Source organism: Lytechinus pictus, chromosome 5 (genome assembly GCF_037042905.1).
Source record: "Lytechinus pictus isolate F3 Inbred chromosome 5, Lp3.0, whole genome shotgun sequence".
NCBI lineage: Eukaryota > Metazoa > Echinodermata > Echinoidea > Temnopleuroida > Toxopneustidae > Lytechinus > Lytechinus pictus.
Genome location: NC_087249.1, coordinates 51,338,294 through 51,361,008, shown reverse-complemented (window position 1 = coordinate 51,361,008; position 22,715 = coordinate 51,338,294). Strand labels below are relative to the sequence as shown.

Sequence of the window (22,715 nt, the reverse complement as noted above, 5' to 3'; positions counted from 1 at the left end):
AATTAATCTGCAGATCTGACGAGAAAAATCAGGCCAGTAACTGTAATTGATCAAGAACCCATTTTAATAATAATAATAATCCGCTTTTATATAGCGCTTAATCCATCGGAACGACGTGTCTAAGCGCTTTACAGATATATTATTACCCCGGTCGTCGGATTCAATCAGTCATTCCCGCACACAATGTGTGCACATCCTCCACTCCCTGGGGAGTATTCCAGTCAGTCGCCTGTGAGGCGCACACAGTACTGGACAAGCTACCGATCGAGTTCTGTTTTTGTTCAAGTGATCATTTGAAGTTCCTCTTGGGAAATAATGCAGTACCGTAAGATTGCAAATAAATATATCGAACTTTACAAATTTGATTTGTCCAGCTAAACAAACACATGAACTAAAAAAGATACAGACAGTGACAGTACGGTACATTTCCGCTGCGTGTGTATTTCACAGAATAGTGTACAAGGTCTGGCTGGACTATTGTCTTTATCTACGGAAGTGTCAATGAATCCAATTTGGTTTGGGTTCTGTTTTTACTACAGTATGGTCATTTCTAATTTGGCATTTTCAAGTTTTGCATAATTTCAGTGAAACAGTTCTACGCTATATATCTTAATGAATGAGGAAGCTGATATCATATCCCCACTTATCTTTCTTTATTTATTTCACTATGTAAGAAAATATAATTTGATCAAAAAAAATTCTCCAAGAATAAAATAAAATTGGATTGACTACTGCTTTGATGTGAAAGATAATCATTGCTGCAACTTTATATTACAACAAGGAAAACATACAGCATGTACAGTATGTACAATGTATGAAAATATGGAAAAAAAAAAATTATAAAAGGAAAATGGGGGCATGACATCATCAGCCCACCTATTGCATACCGGTATTGATTATGTGCATACACGTACAGTATACAGTAAAACATTGATAGAATTTTTTTAATTTAACAACTTTGTCTATAAATACACACATTACGATTTTATGTCATAATAAAGAAAAAGGAAAGTTGGGACATGAAATCAACCTCAATTTTTTTAAGAATTTAAGTCTTTAAAATACAGTATGTATATCAACCTCAAATTTTAAAGAATTTTTTCAATCTTTGTTAAAGGAGAATGAAACTCTTGGAGCAAGTTAGCTTTTGTGAAAGCAGAAAAATAAAAGAATAAGATCAACAAAAGTTTGAGTAAAATAGGACTAGCAATAGAATAGTTATGAGCATTTGAATGTCGAGATCACTAATGCTATGGAGATCCTCCCATTGGCAATGCGACCAAGATCTATGATGTCACGGATGAACAACTCTCCCCTTTTGGACACTGAAAATATACCCCAAAACATCTCTTTTTGCTCATTCTAATCATATGACAAACGATTCATCAATGATATAATGTTGTGAAACCTCTGTACTTGTCCTCTCATAAAGAGAACACATCACCTTGTGATAGACTCTATAAAAGTGAGAATATAAGTGAAATAAGTACTAAAGTAATGAGGGAGTTGTACGTGTGTGACATCACAGATCTTGGTCGCATTGCCAATGGGAGGAACTACATGGCATTAGTGATCTCAATATTCAAATGCTCATTACTTTCTTATTATTCATTCAATCTTCCTCAAACTTTCAACAATATGTTTCTTTGATTTTTCTCTTTGATATGGATTCAGCTGGTTTCAAGGGTTTCATTCTCCTTTAAAAATGTCAAAATTGTCCCCTCCTTCATCTCTCTAGGCCGAGGCTCTACCATTTTCCCTAGATATACTTTAAACACAAACCAAAATGACGATAAGCGAATATAAACATTAGGTACTCTTCCCAAGCATTTGTCTTCATCCTTCCCATTCAGTTGTAGTGTCCTCATGGATTGATGCTGCAATGACCTGACCTACATGTATACATACAATGTACATGTACATTGTGGACAAAAGACTTTCAATGCATAATAGCAAGAGCAATGATGCAAAGGTAAATTACACTGTAAACAATTCCACATGTAGTCTACTATCTTGACCCATTATAGGTCAAATTTACTTTGAATCAGCAACAAAAAAAAAGGAGTTTTTTCCACTAACAATACTACAACATTCTTCATGAAAGTTGGTAAGACACTTGAAAGCATGCCGTACATGTCTCAAAATTGTTGAGTATTTGATCTAATTTGGGTTACAGATCTATACAGGTTGTACACAAACATCAGTGGGTCTTTGAATTTTAGTTGTAGACTATCAAAACAACCTCCTTCAAACGCGTAGGCCTCCATGAAGGGTCAACAAACTATTGTAGACTAAAGACTGCTTGAATTATGTACACTGACTCACCCACACATACACAAATAATCAATAAGAAGCTCCTTGAAATAATGCACATTTACAATTACATGTACAGCATGAGTGGTGATGAAGCACATGCGAGGGTATCTTTTTTTTATACTTATTCATAAATGATTTACCCCAATGTTCAAATATAATACTCTGTTTTATTCGCAGATGACACACGTGTCTCTATGTCTGGTACTGTGGTAGCAATATTGATTTTCTGTTTAAATTAATTTGTTTTGTTGCAATTACGCTGTTGAGTCTTGATGCCCTCTATAGTCATTGGTCGAATACAGAACAACATGGCTGCGTGCACATGCAACAGGACTACATGTAACACTTTGCGGGCCAATTGAGAAAACCTGCTTTGTACTAATAATATTTTCATAACTCTACTTGGTTGACCAAGGTTTGTAAATACTATCATGTGAAAAAAAAATTTATACAGAATATTAGTCTAGAATAGAAAAGAAAATAAGGGTCTAAACTTGGTTGGTAGTGTGTAGTCTTTGACAAGACTGAAAATGTATTTCTTTATTTTAATGGTCAATCGATCTCCGCAAAAAAATCTGGCCCAGGCAGGCAGGCACCGGTCAAGAAAAACCCGGGATGACTAAGGCCTAGTAAAAACAATTCTACAGTTGGCATATATTACACACATGTACCTACCTTGTACCTTGTAGTTCCATTCCCTGAAGTCCTCCACCAGGAAGGGTAACTCAAGGCTGATGAGAGTGGGAGTACATGTATTACTACTCTGTTTTGTTTTGTTGCAGGTTCTGCATGTTTAGTTTTAATTTAAGCAAGTATACCAAGTATCTGTCGTAAGTTCAGTATTCACTTTAAAGCCATTTATTATCATCTCTTGCATTTAAACCCTGTTGACATTGGTGCAGTGTGCATGTTCACAAATGCATGGCTAGTCATTGTATAAAAGTTACTATGATGGTTATTTTTATGGTCACTTCCTGTTGCTATAGTAGCTACCATCTGATTGCATAATCATGGACCTATTACGAATGGACATTCAACGAGAGCATTTTATGACCACCACCTGTTTCCACCTGTCAAAATCGCTGTCTAACCCTTAACTTTCTCTTTACGCGGTTTTTACGACGACCGCCCGGGGCGATTGTTTACACAAGCTCCTTTCGGCCATTGATCGTCACCGATCGATCGCTGGCCCTCTTTCGACCAAAGACGGTCATGTTTTAGCCCCGATTGCCAATGGGAAAGTCCCTACATTACCTAGAATGCAATGCGCAATTCATATCCGGTTTTTCAGTACATTATTTTAGGCTGTCTATAATGTGCGATTGTTGTCTGACCATCAAAAAAAATCCCGTTAAATTTCATCAATCCTGTGGAATTTTATGCCCAAATGAAAATCAACTTCTGACCGAAGGTAAGCGCTACTATCGACATCAATACTGTCCGAAAAAGATGCATTTTTTACGTTTTTCTGCACATTTTTCCATCGAATTTCAACTGCTTTTTTGCCGTAGATATACGGATCTGCAAGGTGATGTCAATGCATTTCATGTGCGGTTGTTTGCGATGTACGTAAAAATACGTTTATGCACGCCTGTTTTCTTGTTTCTGCTATCATTTTCATAGCGCTAACGTTCGCTGATGTGCGTTGCTTTTGATAAAGTGAACGAACAACATCGCAATGGGTAGGAGCAGCGTACAATTGATTTCCGCTGTCCATCAGTGGGAGCGTGTTTTACGACCGGCTTGATGGGCGTCAGCTGCCAACGCTCTGTTTATAAAAGGATTAGCGGTGACGGTCTTAGGCCCAAAGGAGGGAATTCGTTAAATGTCCATTCGTAATAGGTCCATGGCATAATATAGGCCGAATTGTAACCTTTATGCTATGGGCCCTGATCTGAAATTAAAATTACTGTTCATACATGTATGAGATCTCTGTTGTGTCCAATAGAAACTTACATGTATGTATACTGTATATTATAATGATAACTAGAGTTAGAGATGATATCTCCTTTATATGCACATCTAGAAAATGATATTTGATATTTTTATTTAGCATGAAAAAGCATATCCTTAGTTTAACTTGTCAAAATTGATTTAAAAGAACTGAACACAAACACTTGATTGAAACTACAACTGTAAAAATTCAATAACTTCCAAGAAAGTTAAAGGAGAAGGTTGGATGATCAGGGTTCACTCAAGCATGAGATGTACAGAGTCACTGAGCAATCTCTGTGAAAACTCCAAGAAATCCAGAGGCCCCTATTATACAAATACACAAAGAATCTTAGCAATCATTTTTTTTTACAATTGACTGCACTGACTAAACCTACAATGTACAGTATATGTACAACAGGGTTGGAGTCAGTTACATTTCAATGACATTCCTATTTACAATGTACATTCTTAATTACAATTAACCTAATCCCAATATTATTTTCTTTTATGTACAACTGATCACTTTATATGAACTAAAATGATCTATGATCTGAGCCCTGACTCCCCCACCTTCATGGCTCAGATGCCAAGTTCAATGATCAGTCTTGCATGACATTGAATTTTTAAGGTCAATATCTATGACTCATAGGATCACTATGGGTTGTGCACTGTGGAAATGAGTTGTGTATAACACTGGGTATCTGGACGAGGTATCAAAAGTACTGTTTGCTTTGTGTTCTACCCTTTTCAAAATTGCAATGAAACATTGCATTTTCTCTGCACTAATTTATACATGTACAATTTCTTTTACCTGCGCATTGTTTGATCAAACAATATTTTTCCAAAGCCAGTTTCTTTAAGGGCAGCTCAATACTACAAATTGCATCCTTCCTCTTGAAAATTTTATGAAATTTCAATGATTCCGCATTTTGTAAGCGAATTGCAACCCAACCCAGCTTTTTGTTTGCATGTTCACTACTTCCCTGATATCAAATTCTTTTAAGATAAAAATCCTGCCTGGTTTCTAAGGGTAACATGATGCATATTGGTCACAGATGTGAATGATACGACAATAGGTACAAAGTACTGTACAACACTGGGGTGGGTATTCATTGCTGTAATGTAAACACCTTTTATAAACTCAGTTTTAGTTCAATATACATGTACATGCAACTCCAAGCTAAAAAAGGCCAAATGTGATCCTATATGCAGGGTAAGCTTTAAATTCACATGAAGGTGTATCATTTGACCTATTTTTAGTAATGGATATGATTATGATCCTACATAGATATGATTGAAGCAAAGACATAATTCCCCTTTCATATAAATAACAATGTTAAATAGAGTCAGGTATTGAGCCTATTATTAAGACCTTATTGCTTTACCACTGATTTGACAAAAATTATATTATTTAATATAAATAATTCAATCATCATCATCTCACAGTTGTCTCCAAGCACTGAAACAAATATTGTCAAATACAAACAAGTGAATCAATTCTCACTACTCCAGACTCTGTATTATGCACTATGCAGAAAAACAAAAAGGCAACTTTATTAGACATTTAATTGTTTTGGGGACTGTACATACAGATCTTTTGAGAGCCATATTTTGCAGCAGCTGGCAGCTTTTATTTCTTTATTTTCCCCCCAAATTATTACAAAACCTTCAATAAATTACAAGCTGGGGATTAAAAAGATCATGGTCTGCATTATCAAATCAGTGGGCAACTTGTGTTTTGTAAAGCTGTTCTCTCCCAATTTATGGTCGCTTTGTAGCCCTTTTGAAATGCGGCAAGGAAACGGTGAATTCTGTCCAGATATGACAAAGCTTGACTTACTGCACATAAAAGACCAACTGGAAAATCACGGTGTTCTGCGAAGATGTTCTCTTCTTCAAGAACTGTTCCTTACTTCTCCGCATTTACCCATTTAAATTCAGCTCTAGAAATCCAGTGGCAGAACCAGGCAGAGGCGCAATTGGCACACGCATCCTCTAATCCTATCTTTCAAATATTGCCCATTAAAGTACACATTAATATATATCAGGCAAAAAATTATTTTTCTTTATTTTCAAGGGCTACTTTTCACAAATATATGTAAATAATGAAGTTAAATGAAAATTTCATTAGATTTTCACAAAATTTTAAATTGATATTGTTCCTTATGAATATTTCTTAGAGTAAATCTGCCAAATCTGATGAAAAATTGAGCAAAATATGATTTTCTTGCAAAAAAAAATTGTGGCAAGTCATTGTCAAATTGAAAAAAAATAGGCCCTATGGCTGCGCACTCATTTACTCTACACACAATTCAGGGATTTTAATGAGAAGTGCTGCATTTCTTTTTGAGGCATTTGATACATAAAATGCCTGATACTCAATATCATTCACAATGTTTTAGATTGATATATCTCCCCCCTAAAGAATGCCTGTTGATTTTTACTCAACCCGCATAAAAAAATCCCCAAATTTTTTTTAATGTTGGCTAGTGCTATAATTACACAGGCATGACAAATTTTTATAGTGGAAGGGTTATATGGAAGTCTTTCCCAAATAAAACTAATGTCATTCTCCATCTCAGTAAAGTCCCCACAATCATGGAAAGGCCTTTTTTTACCAAAGTTCAGGTTCAGCCAATGTCCCGTCCCCCCAAAACAAATGTGAAAGTAAACCATGACAAAGGAGTGAGACAAGGTGCCACACTCTACACACTCTTTCTCAACAACCTGATAAAGATACTCTCAAAAAGAAAGGACTAGGATGCATCTTTCAGGAAAGATACTCGGGTATAATTATTCTTGCTGATGATGTAATGTAGCCCTTCTAGCTTCCTCTGCTGATGAGATGCAGGAGATGCTTGCAGTCACTCATATCATGAGTATACCAAGAGCTGGCAATAATTTGGAAATTCACCATTTTGGAGCACCCAAATTCGTTTCTAATTCATAGTTTGCCACTTTTACTGCCTTTAAATCACTAGAGAGGAAAGAAGAGACTTTGCTCCATCAGCTACAGCCTACACATAAAGAAGCGCTGGTAGACAAAAGCCTTCCCCCTCATGTGGCTGTCGAAATCACCCCACCCTTTTGCATTTTTGCCTATTTATTGGAAAATTTACCATTTTGGAGCCCCCATTGAGGAAAAAGTCATTTCTAATATACATAGTTCTGTCACTTTTACTGCCTTGAAACCACTTGGAGAGGAAAGAGTAGACTGTCTTCTATCAGCTACATTAGTGACTCTACTTTATACCAGAAACACCCTTTTTTCCCCCAATGGGGGGTCCAAAATGGTGACTTTTCCAATAAATTGGCTAAATTTGTAAACAGGGTGTGGTAACTTCTACAGCCCCCTGAAGGAGGGGGGGGGGGTAGGCTTCGATATGCCAGCAATTCTTTATATGTAGCTGAAAGAAGAAAGCCTACTCTTTCCTCTCCAATTGGTTTCAAGAAAATGAAATTGGGTGTTCTATACAGCAGGAATGCATTGTATTAGTGAATTTCCAAGTTATTAGGCAATAATGCAACGGGGGTGGGGTGACTTTGACGGCCACCCAGAGAGGTAGCCTGCAATGTGTCAGCACTTCTTTGTATGTAGCTGATAGAGCAAAGCCTATTCGTTCATCTCCAAGTGGTTTTAAGGCAGTAAAAGTGACAGAACTATATCACAGATGCTTTTTCGCCTCAATTGGGGCTCCAAAATTGAGAATTATCCAATAAATAGGAAATACTGCAAAAGGGGTGGGGTGATTTCGACAGCCACCTGAAGGGGGTAGGCTTTGATAGGCCAGCACTTCTTTTGAAGCTGATAGAGCAAAGCCTACTCTTTCATTTTCAAGTATTTTCAAGAATAGAAGCAACTTTACCCTAAATAAGGAACACATTTTTTCCTCAATGGGAGCTCCAAAATGGTCAATTTTCCACTGAATAGGCAATATACATAAGGGGGCAACTTTGACAGCCACCGAAAAGGCTAGGGTTTGATGTGCCAGCGCTTCTTTATATGTAGCTGGTAGAACAAACGCTACTCTTTCCTCCTTAAGTACATGTAGTTTCAAATCACTAAATTGGGGTGTACTATAAAGCACAAACGCTTTTTTGCCTCAATGTTGGAAAGTACAAAATGGTGAATTTTCAAATAAATTGGCAAGCGAAAGGGTTGAGTGACTTTGACAGCCCCCCCCCCCCCCCCCCCCCCGGGTAGGCTTTGATATGCCACTTCTTTTAATGTGTCTGGTAGAACAAAGCCTTCTCTTTCCTCTCCAAGTGGTTTCAAAGCAATTAAAGTGGCTGTACCATATAGCAGAAATACCATTTGCCTCAATGGGTGAAATATAGTGATTTTTCCAATAAATAGGCAATATACAACATGATATAGCCAAGGGGGCAGGGGTGACTTCAACAGCCCCCCCCCCCCCCCGGAAAGGGGTAGACCTCGATGTGCCAGCATATTTTCTTATGTAGGTGTAGAGAAAAAGCCTACTCTTAACTCTCCAATTGGTTAAACAAGGGTAGATAATTGCATTTAATTTAGTCTACAGTATACATACAAAAAGTGACATTCTGAAATTTGAGTATTCAAGTTTGAGACTTTATGAATTTGCTAAAAAGTTGCTAAAGTTGTAATTTCATCCACATGATAAAGTTTTCTGGCACATTTTAAGGTAATTGCCTAATTTTCTTAGAATTATATGAAATCATGCGTTTAAAATAAATTCAATTTTGGGGGAAAAAATTACATAAAATCTCGCGTTTTGCGTGCTGTCGCCAAGCGAAAGACAATGAAATCAAGATGGCGACATAAACACGGCGAGTTTTCCCATCTTTTCATAACATTTTTCTCATTATTTTGAATGAATTCTGGTTTAAAAATGAAATCAAGAAATGTCGAAAATGAAGTTGCATCCCATGTACATGATTTAGGGCTAGATCTTTTAGAAGGAAAGTAGAAATCTCTGGGGCGAAAGTTTGAGGTTTTTTGGCAGTACGTGTAGATGAATGCATTCTAATCCCTGGCTTTGTTGAGAGTAAGCATACCGTACGTTAGCATGATGGTGGTCCCCAAGTCTGCGCACCTAACGATTTGAGTTAAGACTTAACATGAATTTCTTTTTATTTCACAAAATCTTTCACTTAATAATGTTCCTAATATCATTATGAGTAAGTATACCATATATCTCATAAAAATTTGAAAGAAATATATGATTTTCTTCGAAAAACCTCAGGCAGTCATTTTCAGATTGAAAAAAAAATGGTACCCCATGTCTGTGCACCCATTCACTTTGCACACGATTCCGGTATTTTGATGAGAAAGGCTGCACATTGAGGCCGTCACATGAAATGCCGAAAAATTCATTATTTTTCCACCATTTTGAGTCAGATTTTTAAATGAATATGTGTTTATGTGTTGCATGTGTAAAGTTTGTGTTGCGTATCTTCTTTTACTAGAATCGCTACGCGTGTGCGCAGACAAGGGGGAATGTGCAGACTTGGTTGGGGGAACTTGCCATAAATGATTTTTACTCTCTGGAAGCCTCCTGGCTACACTCGCTGCCAGCGGCTCGTGCAGTGCGGCACCTATCTAAAGAAACCTCGCATGCTCTGCATTTCCACTAACGCACTCGGCTGCATGCATTACTAACCTCGCAAAACGTGTGAGTGGGCTTGAAGTTGAGGTAGCCCTTACTGCGGCAGCCCGAACACAGTGTACTGTGTACAGTGTACTGTCTACTGTCTAAAGACGTGTCGAGGTCCCCGGGGCAAAGGTAGCCCATCCCATAACATAAGCCATGGTCACTCTATACCTTATTCATGCCAGTATTCGGACACCGGACTGATTTTGACGTCTCGCTTCTAATCGATATAGAATGAGCGCGTTAGTCAATTATACGCACACAAATGCGTGCTAGGCTGGAAAGTAGTATTTTGCGCACAGTATGCCAGTTAGTCCTGTTTGGAACTCCCCGGCAAAATTCGAAATTTTACGATCAAATATCCAAATCACTGACCTTCTTTCCCTCTGCTCCTGGATTAGCGCCGATGGCTAAAATTAACCGTTGTCGAAAATTCACATTTTCACACTTCTTGCTGATCATAGCTGCATTTTTGAAGTATTAGTGGAAAGACGAGATGACAGCCTACCTTCGTTTTGCCGCTGCCATTGCAATGACATTCCTGACGTGAATTACGTCACCTTTTCCGTCAGCTGATCGATTTCGGATTTTCCTTTAAGTTTTCGGACAGCTGGAATCGATTACTCAGCTCATGCGCGTAACATGCGTAGTCTAGATTCTGGAATTATTTTTTTTATTCTCAGTTATAATTATAGTAAAAAAAATCAACTACGATTATTGGAATATAAATTGACACGAACTTTTCATGGAAAAATGGCATGTTTATTATACCAGTCTGCCTGTTTCTATAATATTTTTTCGCCAGATTTATTAAAGAAAAATAATAAGAAGTCTCAAATCTAGGCAATTTATTTTCAGTTTGATTAATTGTTTTTAAATTGAGAAGAGCTAGATATTTTATTTGAATTTGTGCAATCGATGAGTCAGTATTCTGGAATGAGGCCATTTATATCAACATGGGCCTGAATTTTGAAATGATGTTGGGATGAATTCAAACTTTCATAAGAAATGTAATATTTGCCTCAACTTTTTTGGGAAAAAATATGAAAATATAGGGAAGTTAATTTTTTTTATAAATTTCATTTTTCCTGCTCAGTGGAAATGAAATAAATGAATTTGAAAATAGTGACAAAGCAAGGCCTATATCCATCCCGCTTTTTGATGATGGCAGGCTTATTTTTCGAATATTAATCTAGATCTTTTTTAATTATTTTCTTGTATCATGTAAATTAGCATTAATATATTCATCGTTCAATTATTGTCAATCATGTATAATCCTTTTATTTTTTTTCGGGGGCATGCAATTTCGATTTTTTTTTTTTTTTTTTTTACTCCCCAATGACACCATTCTGATAGGCTCACACCCGGAAACAATCACTACCTTGGCATTTTCTCGTTTTGTTTTGTGCTTGTCAGGATATTTCTTCTTCTCATGATTGAATTCCTCTCTTGACTAATGTAAAAGTTCTAACTTAGGCTCTTTTCTTTGCTTTCAGTTAAATCTAGGCCTAATATCACATCATGTAACTATGTAATGATTTTCTAATATCTTTTGGTTAGAAAATAAAATTGAAGAAAAAAATTTGATTAATTACGATCGAAGGGGTCGCCTAATTTTTCAATTTTAATGTGCTCTTGATCGTCATCATCACTGATCGTCGTTATTAACGTCACATCATCATGATTAGGGCCTATATAATATAGGTAGGTCTCGGGGCCAAGTAAAATAATTTTTTAAACAATGTCTTTTGGTGATTTAGAGCCAACATGAAGTTTCTCACACATATAAATAATTCGCTGCCGTATGGCATGCGATATGCGCGAGGTACCGGGTCCGGTCCGAGCTCAGACCCTCGCGCGCGCATGCGATGTTTTGAAATTGGCAGCGAATTATTTATACGTGTAAGGAACTTAATGTTGGCTCTAAATCACCAATTTTGAGACTGATAGAAGCATGGAAAAAGAAGTGAAACTTTGTGTAAAGAAAGAATATTTGTTTTAATTGTTTTTAAAGATGTGATGTTGCGCATTAATTTTATATTCCCCCCCATAAAATCCCACCTTTGTCACTCGGAATATCAGATATAGTTCACGGTCTCGAAGTTCAGGTAGCATGGTAGGTGGAGCGTAGTGTAGCGGTAGTGAAGTGGAGTACGAGTGGAGCCTGCACGAACTTCGCTCGAGGTACCGGTACGGTAGATCTGGTAAGCGTAAACTAAAAAAATCTTCTTCTTCTTCTTGGTGATACTCCTCAACGTTCCTATTACAGGAACCACCCGAGGAGGAAATGGGAGTGCGCACTTTGTTTCTTCTTAGTCCTTGTTGCTTAAGTCTTTGTTGCGAAAGTATATGGTTGCCTGTGTTTTAAAATTATCAGAGACTGAAATTGATTGGATGTCGGGGGGTAGAGAATTCCAGTCCTTGATGGTGCGTGGAATATATGAGTTCTTAAAACAATTGGTGCGAGTTGAGCACTGGATGAAAGATCTTCCGGATGTACGTCTGGTAGCTCGAGTCGCTGGACGTAGATAGTCCGACACCGGCAGGGCCAGGTGCCCCCCCCCCCCCCAGGCCTTGTGCAGTATACCAACCCTCGAAACTTTCCTTCTTGTTGAAAGGAGATCCCATCCTAACCCCTGCATTAGTTTTGTAGCACTGGTGGTTTGCCTATAGTCACTACAAACCATTCTGGCTGCCCTTCTTTGCACCTTACCAATTTCATAAATATGCTCTTTTGTATATGGGTCCCAAACGCTAGAACTATACTCTAAGAAGTAAGATCGGTCGGACTAAAGTTATGTAAGCTGTAGCTTTTGTGAGTTTTGTGCATGATGGCAAGTTACGTTTAATAAAGCCGTTGACTTTATTTGCAGAAGTTGTGATTTTGGAAATATGCTTGTCCCATTTAAGATCTTGCGAGATATTGACACCAAGATATGAATGGTGGGTGGTTTCCTGTAGATCTACGCCACCCAAGTTTTATTTGGTTGTGAAAGGTGATCTAGAAGAAGTTATCCTAAGAACAAAACATTTCTCTGGGTTAAGTTTCATTTGCCACTTATTTTCCCATGCAGAAAGTTTGTCCAGGTCATTCTGTAGTCTAGTAGCGTTGTTTTGTGTTTTGATGTTAGAGTATATGATGCAGTCGTCCGCGTAAAGTCGTACACGGTACAGTTGAGGTCAAGCCGTCTGGTAGTGGTAGGTCATTTACATAGATAATAAACAATAAGGGTCCGAGCACGAATCAGGGACAACTCGGACCACGGGACAACTCGGACCGCGGGCCGAGTTGTCCCACCCATTACGATATTTTTTTTCTCACAAATTTGCGTCTATTTTTCCGTCATTTCGAAATTTCTTGTAAAGATTTTCTAGAGATATAGTCTGATGGTAATGTTCTTCACTTTCTATTGCTTTTTTTTCGCTGAAATTAAAAAAAAGTGTAATTTTAGGCGTTTTTCGACAGCTCGCGATTCCCATAGGCGCGCGTGTATTAACTGTGTCGGTGCTCGGCTCGGCCCCGCTCAACAACTCACTTGATTTTGTGATAATTTCTCCTCAAGTTACCACTTTTATCACAGAAGATGGACTTTCTTGTATTCCATTATCTCCATTTTCTCATCACAAGGATAAAATTTGGTGCATTTGCACGATTTTGTTAAAGTTTTTCACCTTTTCCCTCTGGTCGCAAGAAGCGAACAACCGATGAACGGTCCGCTGCTCTTCATCGCAATTCTACGAGCTCGGCCGCTTAAACTGGCGGGGTGGGATTCAGCCCGAATCCCCAATGGAAGTGGGCGTGCACAGTCAAAGAGCTGAGCTTGACTGAGTGAGAGAGTGAACTAGAGCTTGAAGCGTGGCAGTGTCGTATAGGCTCTGCTTTTTTTTTGTAAATATTTATATATATATTTTTATTTTTTCTATTTTTATTTTCCCTGGTGTAGAGCTTTAAGATTGTAATAATTTAATATACTTCAATTTCTTTGACTGAGTGTGACTGTGGTGTGGATGTTTGAGTCGCACAAAAAATACTTTTACGTGGGTGGGGGCTCGGGGCGATTCACTCCTGCCCCCGAAATGTGAAAAAATATTCGCAGTGTAGATGTGTGGGCATGCCGGGCTGAGGGTAGCCATCAATAATAAATGTTTATTTGGGGGCTTAATTTTTAACTTCAAATTGATTATTTTTAGGCCTTTTTTTTTTTTTAGATTTTTTTTTTAGATTGAGTTTCCCTGGTGTAGAGAGCTGAGTTTTAAGTTGCAATAATTAATATGCTTCAATTTCTTTGACTTTGAGTGTGACTGTGGTGTGGATGTTTGAGTCGCAAAAAAAATACTTTTACGTGGGTGCATGGGGCTCGGGGCGATTTCACTCCTGCCCCCGAAATGTGAAAAAATAAATATTTGGGGTGTAGCTGTGTGGGCATGCCGGGCTGAGGGTAGCCATCAATAAAAAATGTTTTATTTGGGGGCTTAATTTGAAATTAAATTAATTATTATTTTTAATTTTTTACAGGATTTAAAACAAAATGATGTAATTTATTGTGCCCCTTTCCATTCCTCGTTTTTCCCTGATTTACTTTCTTTAATTTCATTTCTTGGTCTTAAGGGTGGATGTCAGGCTGCCGGGGTGGAATTCAGCCGGAATTGCCAATGGAAGTGGACGTACCTGCACAGTCGTGAGCTTGGAGACTGAAGCCTTGTCCTATACAGTTGTGAACATTTTTTTCAATCAAGTTTTAGGGCCACTCAGTGTTATTCCCATTTGAAATATAATCAGGGGCGGATCCAACATTTCCCTACAGGGCCAGGGGGCGGGGCATTTTGTATAGGAATTTTTTGACAAAAGGTCTTCACTGCCAAATCATAGTAATTTGTTTCCCCCAGGAAAAATTTGACAAGCAAAGAAAAAAAAAAGGTTCTCAGTTGCCTTTTGAGTACCTCTCAAGGGGGAGGGGCCGAATGTGCAACCCCCCCCCCCTGATTCGCCACTGGAACTAATGTCCATTTCATTTAGTTTGTAATTTTTTACAGGAGGAAAGAATGGAGTAAGAAGTTTTGTGTTTTGTATTTTTACCAATTATTGTTTATTCAAAGTAAAATGTATTTAAGTTAGTATTGTTCCAAAATGCATCACTAATCTTAATTAACTTGTTTAAATTTAAAATGTAAGCCTGAATGATAATGAATTGTGAACTTTGAATAAATAGAAATATACATGTATATGTTATATTCTGTAAATTGTAATATTTTCAAATCATATTTTATCTCCATTCTTATCTAATCATTGTCTCCCTTTCTCATTATGTTCATCACTCTTCAATTAAATTTATATTCTATTACTGGTATAAAAAAAGCCAACAATACTAAAAACTGATACATCGATCAATAAAAGAAAAAAAGAAAAAGAGGGAAAATACAAAGAAAATAATGACAGGTACATGGAGGGCCCAGGCCGGGGGTAACAACAAATCATGCTTGTCTGGGTTTTAAAAACAGGAGAAGGGTGGTCAATACAATATTGCAAATAGAAACTATGAAGTGGGTTTTGTTTTTATCAAATAATATTTGCAGTTCCTTTGGAGTGATGTTGTTTTTGTTTTTCTTTAATAGAATATCACCCATTCTAGAAAACTGAACTTTGTATCTAACACTAAGTTGCCCTAGTGTTGTTTTCCAGTCTACATTTTCTAGTTCCTGGTATCATGATTATGGATGTAATCATTTAAGGTGTACCAGTTAGAAAATTTTTGACTTTTGGTATATATTTACATAAATTATGCAAGTTCCAGGTCACGTAGTTGATAAATTGTTGACACAAGCATTAGCTCTATGATCACCTTCTCAATGACTCTTAAGACAAGCTTCTGTAACAATAAAATTATTGTATTTACTAGATAATTTGAACAACTTGAACAAATTGTGGCAATATTATTTAATAAGTTATATATCAGTGATAATGGGGTACTCCAGGCTGAAAATGATATGATTTGAACAAAGAAAACATTAAAAATTTGATCAAAATCGGATAAGGAATAACACAATTTTCGCTGCATTTTAAAGAATGATTTGCATTATTCTGGTGAAACAGGTCTGGCGTGTCTTCATGGACATTCAATAAGCAAGCTTATGATGTCACATCCTCACTTTTATTATATGAAATTAGATTGATTAATTTTTAAACGTTAAATTCAATAACCCCGCTATTTGATGTCAGATTTTTATGAAATAAGCACTTTGATATGTGAATGTTACTATATCTATTTATATATAAATATTTTCATCCCGGAGCATCCCTTTAAATGAGTTATTTATTATTTCTGTTTTCTCAAGAAAGATCTGGTCTCTTTAATAAAAAAAAACTGAGTTAAGTAGAGAGCCCTGTAATGATACAAGTGGAACGTCACTGGCAGTCTCACCTGACACCGGGCCTGCATTACACGATTCAATATAGCAGCAGTGCCCGGGAGCAGTGCTGACTTTGAAAACTACTATAAAATAGTTATTCAAAATTAGTTATTCAACGAATACCCCCACATGGCCAAAGTTCATTGACATTGAATGACCTTTGACCTTGATCATGTGACCTGAAACTCGCTGCAGGATGTTCAGTGATACTTGATTAATCTTATGTCCAAGTTTCATGAACTATGTCCAAATACTCTAAGTTATGCTGTCATTTCAGAAACTTATTCGGTTAAGATTTGATGTTGACGCTGCTGTCGGAAAAGCGGCGCCTATAGTCTCACTCTGCTATCCAGATGAGACAAAAATCATGATACAGTGATGAAAAATAAAGTAAAATAAATTTAATAAAAAAGAAAAATCACATGCTATATAAAAGAAATGAAATTCAAAATCATAAATTCGTCATTTTTATTGAATGAAGAATTTAATTTATTGATAATTGGAAAAAATATTACCCCTATTTTCTTTCAATATAACCAAAATACTCGTAGGGCCTAGTATGATTTTCATCACATAACATGCCATATTTTGGGGTTATCATGTGGGACGGAATCTTCATGACTGCATTCGTCGGACGGAATTTTCTTCTTAAATCCATCTCTGCCGGCTTTTCACCTTCCTCCCCATCATCCTCATCCCTATCATCATCCTCGTCCCTATCATCATCCCCATGGGCGGAAATCTGTCCCCAGGGGGGACCTGGGGCTGGAAAATTTGACAAGCATTAAAAAAAAGGTTATCGCCCAAAATGTAGGGTCATTTTATAACCCCAAAATAATTGACAAGAAAAAAAAGGGGGTTTTCAAAAATATAAGGTCATTAATTTAGTCCTAAATACATGTATTATTTCGATTGTGAATGATGTATTATTTTGTTCTCCATCATACAAGAAAAAAAATAGTAGGGTGGACATTTGATATTGTGTCCCCCTACTACTTTTGGTAGGGGGGCACGCCCCCCTGGGATTTCCTCCCATAATCATCCCCATCCCTCACACCCTTGTCCCTCTCACCATCTCCATGCACCCCTCTCATCATCCCCATCCCTCTCATCAAGAGTCATCATCCCCATCCCTCACCTCCTCGTCCCTCTCATCATCAAGGCCCATCCCTTATCATCCCTCTCATCACCATCTCTCACATCCTCGCCCCTCTCACCATCTCCAAAACTCGGCTCTCTACACCAGGGAAACTCAATATAAAAAATAAAAATGAAATTGGCATGCCCACACAGATACACCTAGAACATTTTCACATTTCGGGGGCAGGAGTGAAGAGGCTCCGAGCCCCCATCCACGTATAAGTATTTTTTGAGCGACTCAAACATCCACACCACAGTAGCACTCAAAGTCAAAGAAATTGAAGCATATTGATTATTGCAACTTAAAACTCAGCTCTCTACACCAGGGACACTCAATATAAAAAATAAAAAAATAGAAAATAGGCCTAAAAATAATCAATTTGAAGTTAAAAATTAAGCCCCCAAATAAACATTTATTATTGATGGCTACCCTCAGCCCGGCATGCCAATACATCTACACTGCAAATATTTTTCACATTTCGGGGGCAGGAGTGAAATCGCCCAGTCCCCACCCACGTAAAAGTATTTTTTGTGCGACTCAAACATCCACACCACAGTCACACTCAAAGTCAAAGAAATTGAAGCATATTGATTATTGCAACTTAAAACCCAGCTCTCTACACCAGGGACACTCAATATAAAAAAAAAAAAAAAAAAAAAAAAGGCCTAAAAATAATCAATTTGAAGTTAAAAATTAAGCCCCCAAATAAACATTTATTATTGATGGCTACCCTCAGCCCGGCATGCCCACACATCTACACTGCGAATATTTTTTCACATTTCGGGGGCAGGAGTGAATCGCCCCGAGCCCCCACGTAAAAGTATTTTTTGTGCGACTCAAACATCCACACCACAGTCACACTCAGTCAAAGAAATTGAAGTATATTAAATTATTACAATCTTAAAGCTCTACACCAGGGAAAATAAAAATAGAAAAAATAAAAATATATATATAAATATTTACACAAAAAAAAGCAGAGCCTATATATATACGACACTGCCACGCTGCCACTACTAATATACAGGGCAGGAGAGGTGGTCTTGCACGATTTCCTAGGAACTTTTCTTTCCTATCTTTCCTTTACTTTTTTTAACTGATATAGATTGAACAAAGAAATTATTCTTTTTGGAAAAAAAAGGGAAAGCAAATTTACAAGGCAACAATAGTCAAAACTGACTAGTTTGCCTATTTAAAATAACAACAACAACAGCTTCAAGCTCTAGTTCACTCTCTCACTCAGTCAAGCTCAGCTCTTTGACTGTGCACGCCCACTTCCATTGGGGATTCGGGCTGAATCCCACCCCGCCAGTTTAGGCGGCCGAGCTCGTAGAATTGCGATGAAGAGCAGCGGACCGTTCATCGGTTGTTCGCTTCTTGCGACCAGAGGGAAAAAGGTGAAAAACTTTAACAAAATCGTGCAAATGCACCAAATTTTATCCTTGTGATGAGAAAATGGAGATAATGGAATACAAGAAAGTCCATCTTCTGTGATAAAAGTGGTAACTTGAGGAGAAATTATCACAAAATCAAGTCAGTTGTTGAGCGGGGCCGAGCCGAGCACCGACACAGTTAATACACGCGCGCCTATGGGAATCGCGAGCTGTCGAAAAACGCCTAAAATTACACTTTTTTTTAATTTCAGCGAAAAAAAAAGCAATAGAATTAGAAAGTGAAGAACATTACCATCAGACCATATCTCTAGAAAATCTTTACAAGAAATTTCGAAATGACGGAAAAATAGACGCAGATTTGTGAAAAAAAAATCTCGTAATGGGTGGGACAACTCGGCCCGCGGTCCGAGATGTCCCGTGGTCCGAGTTGACCCGACCCCCCGAGCACTGTGCCCTGCGGGACGCCTGACTGTACCTTAACCCATTGTGAATGTTCCCCCCTAATACTACTCTCTGGTATCTATTCTGTAGAAAAGATGAGATCCACTGATTAATCTTCCCATTAATACCATATTGCTTGAGTTTGAGGAGGAGTCGTTGATGGGGCACAGTGTCGAAAGCCTTAGAAAAGTCGGTTATTATTATGTCAGTCTGTGTCCGTTTGTCAAAAGAAAGAGATGAGATATAGGCCTAGATGCCACTACAAATTGGTATGTGCAAAGAATTTATCTCTCCTTAATACTCACTTTACTTGCAGACATACTATCTCTGGTTACCAGGCTCGAAAATGTCACATCCACGTTTGGCCTGTAGTTGTAAAATCTGTGACTAGACTGAGAAAAATACACTCATATCATCTCAAGTCATTCATCTGCGCTGCAGATAAATCGCCGATCTATATCTTCTCAATCTTAATTGCCTTCTCGTTAGAGGGCGCTGTACAGAAATTGTTGAAGAGGTGATGAGATCATCTCTCGACGGGAAAATCAAGTTTTAATTTTTTTTAAATTGCACACATTCCAGTTCAAGTTCGTTTTAGATCTATTTGACTGGCAAACTTTACAGAAAACAAAAATGATTGCATAGATCTACAGTAAGATCTAAAATAAAACAATAATATGAATATGAAAGGTAGTACCGATTAGCCTGCCCTTGGACTGGTGTTGAAGCAGAGCTCAGTTGTGCAATACTAGTTCAGTGACCCCCGGCCACCCGCCCTCTTCATTATTACAGACAGTGAATAGAATATCCCGTTTCCTGTCTGATCTTTTATCCGTAATCATAAAAAGGATAAAATTGGCTGCAGAAACAATTGCATTTATCCAATAGATCCGATATAAAGGTATAAAGAAATAATAAAATAATGTTACGTTTCCAACCTTAATTTCGTTTTGGGGGCGATCGAGCTTGACTCCTGTGGACTTTCTCAAGCCAAGCCATAGGCTGCAGGAGCGGGGGCACATCCCCAAGGAAAAAAAAATCTTGACAACCAAAAAAAGGGGGTTTTCGCACCAAAATGAAGGAGATTTTATTTCCGTGCACGTCCCCCTAAATTTCAGGAGGAGGGGACAGTTCCCCCCCCCCCCTCCTATAAAAGAGAGAGAGAAAGAAAGAAAGAAAGAAAGAAAGAAAGAAAGAAAGAAAGAAAGAAAGAAAGAAAGGAAAAGGTAAAAGATAACAAGTAAAATGAACAGCTGAAACAAGAAAATCAAAATACCTGTAGTAGAATAGTCAAAATGGCAGTTTTTACTATGGAAAATACACAAATTTTAAACTCACTCCCAATGCGATTTTGTTCAGAAAAACTTGACAAAAAAGGGGTTTTTCGCACCTAAATGAAGGAAATTTAGGTCAAATCTCCATTATAATTAGACCCCAATTTCAATAAACATCTTGGCGGTGACTCTACACCCATGCTTCCCAGGGCGAACGGGATTTAGTTATGGACCTCTATACTATGCTGATAGGGCCCACGAGTGGTAAATATATAAATTAAAAAAAAATATTACCCTTCATAATGCAATAATGCAGTAATTGAAGTGTTACTGTTTTAAGTCGGTATATCACTCATTTTCATCTCGCTCCTCGATCGCATCGATTGTTTAGTTAAATGATCATCCTGTTCATCATTTCAAAGAGTGCTTAGAATCCGAGGTTTTGGGTCAGAATATCAGTGTTTTTTTACTCGCGCTTCGCGCTCGCATCAATTGGTTAGATAGATACCCATCGCGTTCATGGTCACAAAAAGTGCTTTAGAATCGCCAAAGGAAGGTTTGCCGGTCGGAATATCAAAAATTTTGAGCTCGCGCTTTGCGCTCGCATAATATGTTTAGTTAGATTCTGTTCATGACTACCAGAAGTGCTTAGATGTCCAAATGCATGTTAGGTCAGAACTGACCAAAAATTTTGACTCGGTATATATATCAACAGTGTACATATAGAAACCCAGTCTGTTCATGATTACCAAAAGTGCTTAGAATGTCCAAATGTTAGGTCAGAATACAAACATTTTCAGCTCGCATCAATTGTTTATAGATAGATCATGGAGCTACTACGGATCCATTCCATTCATGTTCGCAAAAAGTGGTTTAGAATATTAGGTTTTGGGTCGGAATATCACAAATTTTCAGCTCGCGCTACGCGCTCGCATAAAAAAAATGTCCAAATGTTAGGGCAGAATACCAAAACTGTTGACTCAGTATAATAATACAACACTATATATATATATATATATATATATATATATATATATATATATATATATATATATATATATATAAATATATATATACCCATTCTGTTCATGATTGCCAAAAGTGCTTAGTAGAACGTCCATACAGTTCAGGTCAGAATACCAAACATTTTCGCGCTTCGAGCCCGCATCAATTGTTTAGATAGATTACCATCCTGCTCGTGGTAAATAAAAGTGCTTAGAATGTTCAGTTTTGGGTTGGGTTTAAAAAAAAAATCCGCTCGCGCTACGCGCTCTCATAAAATGTTTAGTTAGATACCCCTTCTGTTAATGATTACCAAAAGTACTTACAATGTCTAATTTTTTGGTCAGAATATCAAACATTTTCAGCTCGCGCTTCGCGCTCGTTTAGATAGATAGGCCTACCAATCCTGTTCATGGTCACAAAAGTGCTTTAATAGAATGTCCAGTTTTGTGTTGGAATGACAAAAATTTTCAGCTCGCGCTATGCGTTCGCTTAATTTTTTAAAATTAAATACCTATTCTGCTTCATGACCAAAAGTGCTTAGAATGTCAAAATTTTAGGTCAAGATATCATTTTTCAGCTCGTGTATATGTTTGTGAATTAGATACCGTATAGTAGTAGTAGTAGTAGTAGTAGTAGTAGTATAGACACTGGCGTAAATCCCGGGGGGGGGGGGATGGGGGCTATATCCCCCAACCTTTCGAGGAGGGGGGGGGGGATGGCCTGTACAAACATCCCCCCACTTTTTACGGAAGAAATGAAAAAAAAAATCACAAGAGATAATTGTTTTATTGGTGAAAATTCTTCCTAAAATACCGCTTAACAAATAAAACAAAAATGCAAATAAAGAACCAGTTCACCATTTCCAAACGATATACTTATGTCCTAGCTTATTATAACATTGAAGAGAAACCCCCGTTTCTTCCAATTCATCAATGTTGGGGTCTTTGTGAAGGATCGATTGAGATGGAATGTCAATTTTTTTTTAATGTAATCTCTAATAAAACCTTTAAACCATCATGGGGTAGAAAAGATAATAATATGGGGGGGGGGGGGTATTTGCCATATAGACATACAGTGGCGTAACTACGGGGGGCATGGGGGGCACATCCCCCCCATCGGCTGACCAAAAAAAAAAAACGGGGAAAGGGGGAAAAGGAGAAAAGAGGGAGAA

The 22,715-nt window shown here is 37.6% G+C and overlaps 2 protein-coding genes across 5 annotated transcripts in view; one reads left to right on the top strand and one right to left on the bottom strand.

Annotated features, from left to right (window-relative positions):
• LOC129261123 (alpha-N-acetyl-neuraminyl-2,3-beta-galactosyl-1,3-N-acetyl-galactosaminide alpha-2,6-sialyltransferase-like) overlaps positions 1-19,752 on the bottom strand; it is a 45,526-nt gene extending 25,774 nt beyond the window's left edge. The window contains exon 1 of one of the 4 annotated variants that reach the window (XR_010293508.1): positions 19,571-19,747. Coding sequence is in view for 1 of the 4 variants with exons in the window: in XM_064099205.1 (XP_063955275.1) it covers positions 19,571-19,585 (15 nt within the window). In the remaining 3 variants the exon portion in view is untranslated. Of the gene's footprint in view, positions 1-1,782; positions 1,947-2,991; positions 3,011-19,570 lie in introns of those variants that run through there. The other 3 variants (XM_064099205.1, XM_064099206.1, XM_064099208.1) reach the window with 3 other exon arrangements.
• LOC129260116 (uncharacterized) overlaps positions 3,046-22,715 on the top strand; it is a 32,003-nt gene continuing 12,333 nt past the window's right edge. The window contains exon 1 of the mRNA XM_064099209.1: positions 3,046-3,146. The gene's annotated coding sequence lies outside the window, so the exon portion shown is untranslated. The remainder of the gene's footprint in view (positions 3,147-22,715) is intronic.